At 37.2% G+C, this 12,290-nt stretch overlaps 2 protein-coding genes across 2 annotated transcripts; one reads left to right on the forward strand and one right to left on the reverse strand.

Annotated features, from left to right (window-relative positions):
• Window positions 1-5,081: 5,081 nt before the first annotated feature.
• LOC122017203 (pentatricopeptide repeat-containing protein At4g21065-like) lies at window positions 5,082-8,599 on the reverse strand. The gene has a single exon (XM_042574757.1). The coding sequence runs from the start codon at window positions 8,236-8,238 to the stop codon at window positions 5,428-5,430; it is 2,811 nt and encodes a 936-aa protein (XP_042430691.1). The 5' UTR covers window positions 8,239-8,599; the 3' UTR covers window positions 5,082-5,427.
• Window positions 8,600-9,682: 1,083 nt separating this feature from the next.
• LOC122013558 lies at window positions 9,683-10,516 on the forward strand. Its single transcript, XM_042569820.1, has one exon. The coding sequence runs from the start codon at window positions 9,683-9,685 to the stop codon at window positions 10,514-10,516; it is 834 nt and encodes a 277-aa protein (XP_042425754.1).
• The last annotated feature ends 1,774 nt before the right edge of the window (window positions 10,517-12,290 follow it).

Consider the following 12,290-nt stretch of genomic DNA (forward strand, 5'->3'; position numbering starts at 1 on the left):
AGGAGCTCACCAAATTCTATGTGGTTGAGTGCGATCGGTGACCTTAGATCGGGAACTCACCAAAACATAGGTGGTTGAGTGTGACCAGTGACCTTAGCCCGGGAGTTCACCAACCCTACGTGGTTATGTTAATAGCTATATATGTTCATGCTCATAATTATGTTTATTCCATGCTTAGCTTATTTACATGTTGATGTTTATGCTCGTATGCTTATGTCAGTGTCGACGCTTATGTCCATGCTCATGACTAAGTCTATTCTTATGTGTATGTTTATACCATGCAAGTATACTTATACCTATGCTTATGTACATGCTCATGATCAGGTCTACTCTTATGCTTAGCTTATTTGCATGTTTATGCTTATATTCTTATGCTTATGTCGATGCCTATACTTATGATATGGCAATAGGTAAGTCCTAAGTTACCTAACATGTGTTTCCCTTAGTACACTAGATTATATGCGCTAACTATTACATAACACGATATTGAATATGCTCAGTCTCTCGACTCACAGATTTTAACTATTTCAAATACTGAGATGAATGAAACATGAAGCAATGACTAGTGAACCAGCTCGGGACAATAGTAGTACAATCCAAAGACCTTTCCAGTTTAGTTTCCACATTAGCTAAATGTTTTCTCTTGTAGAATAAGTCTTGGGACTATATGCCCAGTACCAAATATTACTAGTAGTTATTTGTTTTGAGAATTATTTAAGTAATTTAGTTAAATAGAGAGTATATTACAGTTGTAAGTACAATTATGATTCAGGATGTCATAAAAAAATCTAGGGGTGTTTCAACACCCCTAGAATTATGGAATGAGTGTGTGTCTAATCTAAGACATATTCGAATATGAGGATGCCCTACATATGTGTTAAAGAGAAAGATGGATAAAATAGAATCTAGGACAGAATTATGCATGTTTGTTGAATATCCTAAGGGAACAAGAGGATATTACTTCTATAGTCCTCAAGACAAGAAGGTATTTGTAAGTACAAATGTAACTATACATAGAAGAGCGTGAATCAAAGAGTAAGGTTATTTTGGAAGATATTGCCAAATCATCTACCCCAGAGCTTTTCACTGAACCTACTCAATTTGAATTCACATTTCTACCACCACTAACCAATAGTTTTCGAACAAATGAAGTGGTAGAAGATATTGTTCCCAATGACTAGTCACCTCCTCATATCGAAATGGAGAATGAGGAAAATTGTCAAGGAGAGAACTTGAGACAACGACAATCAACTCCAATCAACCAAGAACCTCCACAACTTAGACATAGTGAAAGGGTCATTCGACTACCTTCTAGATACTTGCTCTATGGAGAATCATTTGATGTGGTCTCCATCAAAAAAGAGGAGGATCCCATCACGTACAAAGAAGTTATGAAGGATGTCAACGCTGACCATTGGAGGGGTGCTATGGAATCAGAAATGAGATTTATGTACACTAACTCTGTTTGGGACCTTGTAGATATGCCTGAAGGGATAAAATCTATTGGGTGTAAGTGGGTCTACAAGAGAAAGAGAGGAATAGACAAAAAAAAGTGGAAACATTTAAGGCTAAATTAGTAGCCAAAGGTTTTAGCCAAGGAGAAGGAATCAATTACGATGAGACCTTCTCACTAGTGGCTATGATAAAGTCTATTCGGATTTTCTTATCCATTGTAGCTCATTTTGATTATGAAGTGTGGCAAATGGGCGTCAAGACAATATTTCTTAATGAAAATCTTGTCGAAAGCATTTATATGGTGCAACCAGATGGTTTTATCCAAAACGGTCAGGAGCACAAAGTATACAAACTGAAAAAGTTTATTTATGGACTTAAGCAGGCGTTAAGGTCTTGGAACATCAGATTTGATCAAGCTGTGAAGGATTATGGTTTCAATAAAAATCTTGATGAGCTTTGTGTCTACAAGAAAACTTTAGATGACAAGGTGGTTTTTCTTGTGTTATGTGGATGACATCCTACTAATTGGCTATAATGTAGGGGTGATGACATCTGCTAAGAAACGGTTGACTCAACAATTTGACATGAAGAACCTAGGGAGAAGCAAATTATGTTCTAGGTGTCTAAATTCTTTGGGATACAAAGAATAAGTGAATTTCTTTATCTCAATCTTCATACATTAGTAAAATATTGATGAGGTATGCAATGCAAAATTTCAAAAAAGGTCAAACATCATTTAGGCATGGAATTCACTTGTCATGGGAGCATAATCCCAAGAATCCAATTGAAATGGAATACATGAAACGAGTTCCCTATGTTTCGGCTGTAGAAAGTCTCATGTATGTTATGCCATGCACTCGACCAGATATTTGTTATGTTGTTGGGATTGTTAGTAGGAATCAGTTAAACCCAGGACCGGAGCACTGAATTACTGTAAAGCATATTCTTAAGTATCTTCGTAGAACTAGAGGATATATATTGGTTTATTCAGCTTTAGAGTTGGCACTTGTGGGTTATACTGGTTCTTATTTTCAAGCTGATAGGGACTCTCGTAAGTCTACATTAGGATTTGTGTTCACATTGGGTGGTGGTGCCATTGTTTGGAGGTGTATCAAGCAATCTTGCATTGCTGATTCCACAATGGAAGTGGAGTATGTGGCGGCTTGTGAAACAATGAAAGAAGTCGTTTGGCTGAAAAAGTTTTTACAGAGTCTTGAGGTTGTTCCTTCTGCATCAAAGGCCATTACTTTGTACTGTGATAATAGTGGTGTAGTAACAAATGCAAATGAGCCTAGAAACCATCAATGTGGAAAACACATTGAATGAAAGTATCACCTAGTGAGGGATATTGTTCAACGAGGAGACGTGACAGTGTGCAAGATAACATCTATTGAAAATCTTGTTGATCCTTTCACTAAAAGCTTAACTGCTAGAGCTTTTGAGGAACATATTCAAAATATCGGTGTACTAGACATGTCTCATTTACTCTAGGACAAGTGGGAGAATAATGTTCGATACTATAGTGCTCATCGAATACTTTTGTTATGACATTTTAAAATTAAAATAATTTTTATTTATTTATTTAAATAAATTTGTTTTGAGCATTGCATATGCACATTGGATTGTTGTATTATTATAAATTGAGTGTTTAAGTCGTTAAACACAGAAAAATTCAATTTGTAATTCAGTCCAAAAATTTTATTATCCACATTCGACAAATAAATAAGGATAAATTATTTTGACAAGATCGTCTCAATTTTATTAAAGTCTATCTTTGGCTTGGTAATAAAATTGGGGATACATTTGGTTGTATTGGACTGGACCATGCAATATTTGAATTTGATTTAACCATACTAATTCAAATTCACTTGATTGTTGTACGTACCACCTTAATCTTAAGCGGATAATGAACTTTGATTACTAACTTGAGGTTCTTTGAGACATCAATGGGTAAGACCAGACTATTGGTCAATATCTCGATGTTTTAGGAATTAAAGTGAAATAACAAAGAATATATATTCGCAATATGAAATCTGGCATCTTGTCAATAAGTATGATCATGAACTCTCGAGTTCTTCTAAATGACAGTAAAATCAGAGCTCAATAAATTAACATTCTTGTTGAATTGATTATGTGATGTGATCACATGGGACTCTTAAGAGAAGATGAGGGTTGAGTAGTTATGAATATCTAATAGGGGCAAGATGGAAATGATACCCTGTTTTAGATGTTCTAATTAATCGACGAGGGTTATATTTTGGGTCAATCAATCAAAGGTTATGATTATTGATTTTAAGCTTCAGTAATTTCAATTAAATTGAGAATACAATCTTATTCTTTTAATGGAGTAGAATAAGATTAATAAATTATCTTGATTAATCATGAGTTGATTAGACCAAATTAATTTATTGGAGTTTAATTCAATTGGGTCCGATCAAATCCCTTTGGCAGTTCGAATATAAACTCGAATAAATTATATGAGTTATAATTTATGAAATTTGTAGGAATAAAGTAATTAGATAATTGTGTCATTATCTATGAAAAGTTTATATCAAATCTTATATGATACAATTTGACAATCCATTAATTTATAGAAAAAAAGATAATTACATATCTTGGTTTGGAATTATCTTATTTTTCTAAGCTACTTTATAAATAACGTAATCGGGTAGGAAGTTATGATCACACACACATAATAATACTACGTTTGAGTTTAAGAGAACACCGGAAAAGATTTGGAGGTTTGAAGTGTACCTCTAGAAGAATTGTTAAAGCATGCTTCAAGGAAAATCTCTGATTCTTTGTATTTGTGATTAATTATTCGTATTAAATACCTGGAACAATCACGATCATCACATAGAGATTATTAAAATTGTAAAAAACTAATTGTTGGATTTGATATTCTCGGCCTTAACTTTCACATGCATGGGGTTCTCCAGCAAATTTCAGTAAGAGTCCTCTCCCTTTAGCCAATGAATGTTCTTGTTTAGAAAAAAGGTGTTCCCCTTCTGCTTTTTTGTTACCTTCAGGTGAGTTAATAATCATAGTGTCTTTACATAATAAACTATTTTAATTTGTACCGAACTGTTCAGAAATGAGAGCATTTCTGCATCATAAACCTAATAAAATAAAATTTTCATAGTTTTTTTACTTTAATTTTGAAATAAGTGTTGAAAATTTGTATGCCCCTCCAAGGTTTTGATGGCGCAATTTAAACATTTAGCCAAAGTCAAATTGTCAAAATGTAAACATTTGTTCTTCGTAGCCAAAGAAAATGGTCTCATTTACTTCCATTCAACAAGACAACTCAAACAATAATATATATATATATATTTTTATCATTTTCTTTATTCTTTATATATTTATCCTTTTAATTCAGCGTCTTTAAAAAATATATATACTTAAAAGACTCTTTGAAATCACAAAATGGATTATAAGGAAGGATGGTCTAAATGCACTAGGACGATATTAAGATTCCATCTTATCAATTGGCCTTGTGACTCCAAGAGCAATGTTACCGCTTGGATCAAATGCTAATTTTTGACATTTGTTTCGTCGCTCCAACTCGAGCATGCCATTCTGAATTATTTGTGAATTTCTCCACCCAAATTTGATGGCTCTTTAAGTTGACATGATTGACACACCATATGCTGTCAAACGAGGTCACCTCATTGACTGGGCAACCACCGTTGGCTCCCATTTACATAAGACACGCTCTCGGTAAATAAGAGATAATAATGAATTGAACAAACACATTTTACATACTATCCACTTTGAGTGATAAACAAGTGCCTCTATTCGTGAGTGCCTATGGAATCTGTAAATAAGATGGATATCCATGAGCTCAAATTCAAACTTGACTTGAATCCGATATCGTCATTACGGCCTTGTGTGCTGACACAATTGTGTCACTCCCTTTGTATGACAAAATTGATCTTCTATCAACTATCGGTATCCAGCGTGGTGCATTTGCTACCAGTAATCTGAGCAGGAGCACACTCCGTTTGCGAAATGGTGAAACCTATAAGGATCCCTGAGCACAATATATTGATTCATGGCACGGCTGACCAATTTGTAAACCAAGTGGCAATCCCCACAAACCCGGAGATTCTTAAATACCGTTACCGTTGACTCTCGTGGAAGATTCATCAAACCATAAGCCAAGGCAAGCTTCTCACTGTGGCTCCACAAGTTCTGCTCCTTCTGTTCCTCGTCTGTGTCATGCAATACAAAGGAGGTGTCGGCAACATAGCCCAGTTTCTTGATCATTTGCAGCATCTCTTCCAACTTTGCATAGATTTGGTTTGCCTGCGGATGTGTCCTATCACCGATGCCAAATGTGTTAACCTGGTTCTTTATCTTAATCCAACTGCAAGCTGGTCTCTTTTTCAAGTTGATGGACTCCATCTTCCTTCTCAGTCTATCAACATCTTCCCACTTTCCATTAACGGCACATACATTCGATAGAAGAACGTAAGCTGAATCATCTAGAGGATCCAATTCAAGAAGACACATGGCAGCTTTCTTACCAACATCAAGGTTTCTGTGAATTCTACTTGAAGACAACAAACTGCGCCATATGACATCATTAGGGGAGATGTTCATCTCTTCAATAAACTCCACAGCTTCAGTAAGTTTTCCTGAGCGTCCCAACAGATCAACCATGCAAACACAATGTTCCAACCCTGGCGAGATGCCAAACCCTACATTCATTGACTCAAAATAAGCAAGACCCTTGTCCACCAACCCTGCATGATTACATGCTGAGAGAAGGGATACAAAGGTCACATAATCTGGTTTCCGTCCCATTGCTAACATCTCTCTAAAAGTATCCTCAGCTTTCTCAAACTGACCATGTCTAGCATAAGCCGAGATGAGAATATTCCATGACTGTTGTGATCGTTTCATTGGCTCAGGATGAGTCTTTAGCACATCATCCATCTTCCCACATTTTCCATACATATCCATAATGGCATTGATCACATGAAGGTCTGACTCAAAACCAAGTTTGGTGACCAGAGCATGTAATTGCTGCCCTTCCTCTACGGATGCCAAGCTTGCACTAGCTGCAAGCCCCCCAGAGAGGCTGAATTGATCAAGTTCTATTCCAACATGTCGCATCTCCATAAAGAGCTTAAGAGCATCCTCGCCTTGACCATTGTGAGCTTTTGATGCAATCATAGCATTCCACGAAACTGCAGTCTTAATTTTCAATCCATCAAAGATGTATACACTTGAATCAAGGTCACCGCACTTTGCATACATTGTAAGAAGTGAGTTCTTAACGTACACCTCAGATTCTAACCCAGTTGATACTGTGTAAGCATGCAGGGGCTTTCCATATTTCAGATCATGCACATTTGAGAAAGCTGCCAGAATATTGACAACGGTGATATAGTTTACCTCCACTCCAGCTTCTCTCATCCATGTGAACACGTGCATTGCCTCTATTTGTTCTTCGTTCTCTACATGGCCTCCAATAAGTGTGTTACATGTAACTACATCACAACTAGGCATTGTATGGAAAACCCACTGAGCTTCTGTCATAGATTTGCAATTACTATACATAGTTATTAAAGCATTACCTACAACCAAATTTTCCTGAAGGCCATGATGAATTATAAGGGTATGAATCATCTTTCCAATGAGTAAGAACTCAAGACCTGAACATGCAGCCACTGAGGTAGCGAAGGTCACATGGTTCCTCTCTTTGTTATTCTCAAGCAAATGTCTTAAAAGCCTTAAGGCATCATAATAAAACCCACTCTGAGTATAGGCTGAGATCATTGTATTCCATGAGATTAGATCCCGATGTTGCATGTGCCGAAACAGCAGTTCAGCCTCTTTGTGCTTACCTGACATCGAGTACATGTTAATTAGTGTGTTGCTAACTGAAGCAAACAAATCCAGACCATCAATAATGCTTAGTGCATGAACACCTCCTCCCCATTCCAAGTGTTCTAAACAAGCACATGCAGAGATTAAACTAGATAAGGTTGTAGCATCAGGTAGTAGACCATGGTGGCGCATATCAGAAAACAACTTCAATGATTCTTCACAAGACTCTTTGTGAGAATACAATGTTATCATAGAATTCCATGAGATGGTATCTCGTTTCGTCATCCGATGAAATATGGTTTCAGCATCTCCTGTTCTTCCCAGATTGCCAAACAGCGTAATCAGAGCATTTGCCACTGAAACATCAGTCTCAAATCCCCAAACTACCGCATGCCCAAAAATCTGGAGGCTCAGCTTCTCTTCCCCGAGCAACCCACATGAACTGATCACTGTAGCGAAAGAATTTGGGTTGCACACTACACCTTCTCGCCTCATTTTCTGATAAGCACTCAGGGCTTCACAAGGATAGCCATTCGCGGAGAAGCACACCATCAAAGCCGTCCAAGACACAACATTTCTCTCATCCATTTCTTCAAACAGTCTCCGAGCATCAAATACCATTCCACAACCACCATACAAGTGCAACAGAGAAGTTGCGACATACACATCTCTGGTCAACCCGAGTCTCAACGCCAACGAATGAATCTCAATCCCTCGACCAGACATGTTCCTCCACCGATTGCATGCAGTCAAGAGGCTGGCAAGTACGAACCCATCGGGCAGGATACCTTCACCTCTCATCCGTCGGAACAAGTCAACAGCCTTGGCGAAGAGGCCCAGCCGGACACATCCAGAGATTGCGGTGTTCCAAGAAGAAACATTTCGTTCGGGCAAATCATCGAACAGGTAGAGTGCACCGACGGGGTTGCGGAGTCCGAACCACATATGGACGAGGGTGTTCCAGTGGAAGAGGCTGAGGTAGAGGGAGCGCCGAAGGCAGTAGCAGTGAACAGATCGTCCGGTTCCTGAGGCGGATAGAACGGAGAATCCCAGCTTGGAGAAGAGGGAGAGGTGGGCGTCGGGATGGTCGGTGAGGGCAGCAACGCCATGTGAGGAGGGCTCGGCCGCTGGGGATACGGCGGACACGGAGAGTCTTCTGGCGGGGAGGAGGAGAAGTAGGGGCCGGGGAGCCCTCTTGGGCCAATTTGCCAGGTCGCCGGTTTGATTTGTCGCCGGCGATGATCATGGAAACCTAATTCACTGGCAGTGGAGAAACCATAACCCAAAGCGGCGGCACGGTTTGAAAGGTTACATATATATGGCCGTATATTTATGCTTTTTTTATCAATTTTTTTTAATTTTTTTCTTTATTTTATATTTTTCCTTTATTTTTTTTAAATTTAAAAAGTGACTAGCATTGGATTGAACATGCCAAGTCACCTATGAAACAAGAATATCAATAAATATATTTAAATGATATATTTTGCGCGTAATTTAAAAATATATAATAATTTTAACAAAAGAAAAAATCACGGGAACCATTCGCTAACATGTCCAAAAGGAGCGTCACAGATGGCTCTTTCCAATTCGTTATTATTTTGAATATTTTTAGGGTAAATTTGTAAATAGCGGGATAAACATATATTTCCATGTGACCCTTAAGTTTTTACTAATATTTAAAATACCTATTTTGTGCTTCTAAATTATTATCTAAATAACTCACTCATTAGTAATTTTAATATTAACGAAACCTTAGGGTTTTTTTTAAAGAAAATAAACCTTGGCATCAAAGTTACCTGTGTTTTTAGGTATAATTTTGAATTATTTTGATCCATCGTCGTTAGACAACACAGCAACTTCACCATCCGCTCCATGTGGAGAACTCTCGAAATCAACGCAGTCTCGTCGCAGAAATCAAGCAGGTAAACGACTCCCATGCGAAGCGCAGAAGAATTCTGATTGTCAATTCTCTCAAGTTGGCTAAAATCCTCGTGGCGTAGTCGTGATTCCTTTGTTATCTTCAGCAAAAGCTGAGATTTCTTGTCACCCGGTTGCGTTTTCTTCTAGTTCTCGCCCTGGACACGAGTCTCAAATTGTGAGATTTTTGTGATGGTTTTCTCTTATCAAGGGATCCGTTTTCGTAGGGCGTGTGAGGAGTCTAGGGTTTGAAACATTGCCGATCTAGTTTCTGGGTCCTTTCTTCCTCTTTGGTTGTCTCGATCCGCCTTTGAAAAGAAACGTAATCATTGTTTGATCGATGAGTTCTTCCAAAACCGGCTTCGCATTGTTGCAGAGATGGTCAGATTAACCTATATCTAGGGTTTCCTTTTCGAACTATTGTTCTTCTACTGCCTTTTCTTTTTTAATTTTAGAGAGAGAGAGAAAAAAAATGCGATCTTTATCTAGTTTGATCACTGGTTTGAGCCTCGTGTCAATTTTACTCTTCTTTGCTCTACTTGCAAAAGTCTACATGTTCTTGAGGAAGAAGAGAAACAACAGAGCCATTGAGGACAACTCTAACATCCCTATCAAGCAACTTCACTATCCCTTCTGTTGGACCTGGAAAAGACCATCTCCCATGGTCATCCACCAGCAAGAGAGTTCTACTTCAGTGGACTTAGCCGCCCAATCTGATCAACTTCACTTAAACCCTAGCAAAGACACCGTGGAAGCAGAGCTGATGAGGCTCTACAACCTCGGAGGCCCCCCGAGGCTTCTCTTCACCATCAAAGAGGAGACGAAGGAGGACATGGAGTCTGAGGATGGCAGGTCCACAGGAAGGAGAAGCATCAAATGCTATGGTGGAAAGAGCCTGAGTGATCTGTTCAACTCTTCTGATCACACCCCATTGACAACTTCCCCTCCCATGAGTCCCTTGGATTGTCGCACAGGAAGTGGATTCAATTTCAACCCCCTCTTTGAATCCTCGAAGGAAGAAGACTTTACCAGGATGTGGTCCTCTCCGTCGCCCAAATTCAAGTTCTTGAAGGATGCTGAGCTAAAATTTTACAGAAAGATACAAATGGAAGAGGCAAAAAAGGCTGATGCAAGTGGTGAAATGGTCGACAATTCGGAAAAGCAAAGCATAGGCTATGATGAGGAAGAAGGAGATGAAACTAATTTCATCAGCATAGTGATCGGAAAGACCAGAGACGGAGAGAAGCAACAGCATTCAAGCTCCTCACAGGTGATGCCATTGTCTTCTCCTATACTATTCAAGTGAGCTTGCTTGTTACTTCCTTTGTTAATTAGAGGTTAAACCTATGTTCATGCACTTATTCTCTCTTCAAGTTAGTTTTTTTGCTTAAATGCTTGATAAAATCAACATGGAATAGTACTATTTTTTTAAAATTGGTTCTCAGTTGGGATGTTTTAGTAACTAGACTGAGGCAAAAAGTAGGACTGACTTGTAGCCATGTGCCATCAATCATTTCATTCACATAAATGCTCCTGTAAAAGCCAGTGTTGCAGTGGTCACTAGATAAAAATCCCAGAGTTTCTACTGAATTTCTTAAGGTAAAACTAATTTCTTTACAATGTTCAGCTACAATTCATCATTCTTTCTTGCTCTTGATGATTTGTCTCTTTTTTTTTTTCCCCCTTTTTAGCATATTAATTGAAAGCATATCTTGATAAAATATGCAATACATTTTAGAATGATATGAATAATACCATATAAGGAAAAAATAGCTTAAATTCCGTGAGAGATGGCAGAAGAATGAGAAATTGGAGTGTTGCAAGTAGGCTGAGTGGTTGCAAGCTAGGTCTAGGGAAATCATATTCAAAGATATATGAAACACGCCATGATTAAGGAAGATATGTCAGCTTTTTGAATGCATTACTCTTACCTAACTTATTTCTGACTCTTGGCTGTACACAACAAGTGCAGTTGTTGTGAAGCAGCTGCAATGCCACAAGAATGATATTTAGAGAACCAAATTAATGACTTCCATTTGTATGAACTCTGACTATTAATTCTTGCAAGATTCTGTCTGACAATTCCAGCTGAAAAAGAATTGATTATAGTATTTCGAACAAATGTTGTCCTTAGCATTTTTTTGAATCGTTAGTGCCGACAATGAAGTGTGGTCTGTGATAATTGTTGATAGCTTTGCTTGACAGTTCATCAACAGAACATCCCTCCTAATTTTGGTGCGACTTGAGAGAGATTGAAACTAGGCCTTGCTTGGCCCATATCTATCGCCTAGTTAATTCACCAGTTTTTTTTTTTTGACAACAAAATATTAAATTAGTTACTGATAATAAAAAATTTAATAATATAAGATTTTAATTATTTAAAAATTTTAAATATGAAAAAGTAGGTCTGGCAGGATTGGATTTAACTTGGCTGGTACCTGATTTATTCAAATTATTAAAAACTCCTAGTCATTTGGGGTTAGTTATAATGACTACAATGATTTATTCAAATTATTAGATACAATTAAAATTTTAAATAAGTTTTCCTGGAATGCAAGCTCTAGAAATGATTAAAGTCTACTTATACTAGAACGATCAAAGAAATTAACTATATATAATAATTTTAACCAAAAACTTTAAATAGTCAAATTTAATTAAAATTGCTAGATGAGCATATTTGAGTACATATTAAATGGATTCAATAGATCAACAAAAAAAAATTGATAATTTTTACTAAAGTTTAAATGCATTGTAAAACATTTTTCATATGTTAAAATTAACCTTTCATATGATGTTAATTTCAATTTCCTAATTTATTCCTTTCCAATAATGTGGAGAAATTATGGGAGCCGTTAGGAGGACAGATTTCACGTAATAGTACATTTTAATGGTAATTTAAATTGAACTAGCTATTAAGCTTTAGATAAATAGAACTAGCTATTAAGCGTTAGAAAAAATAGTCAGTATCTCTCCAATTTTTACTCGTGAAAATTCTAGAATATAATTATTTAGTTTCAACGTAGTTTTTAACAAAATAATAATAATTAATCGGTAGAAGTTACGTTGCAACATATAATATT

The sequence above is a fragment of the Zingiber officinale genome, chromosome 8B (assembly GCF_018446385.1).
Source record: "Zingiber officinale cultivar Zhangliang chromosome 8B, Zo_v1.1, whole genome shotgun sequence".
In the NCBI taxonomy this organism is placed as follows: domain Eukaryota; kingdom Viridiplantae; phylum Streptophyta; class Magnoliopsida; order Zingiberales; family Zingiberaceae; genus Zingiber; species Zingiber officinale.

Coding starts and splice junctions, on each gene's coding strand:
- LOC122017203 (XM_042574757.1), bottom strand. CDS start 8,238: ATGTGGTTCGGACTCCGCAACCCCGTCGGTGCACTCTACCTGTTCGAT.
- LOC122013558 (XM_042569820.1), top strand. CDS start 9,683: ATGCGATCTTTATCTAGTTTGATCACTGGTTTGAGCCTCGTGTCAATT.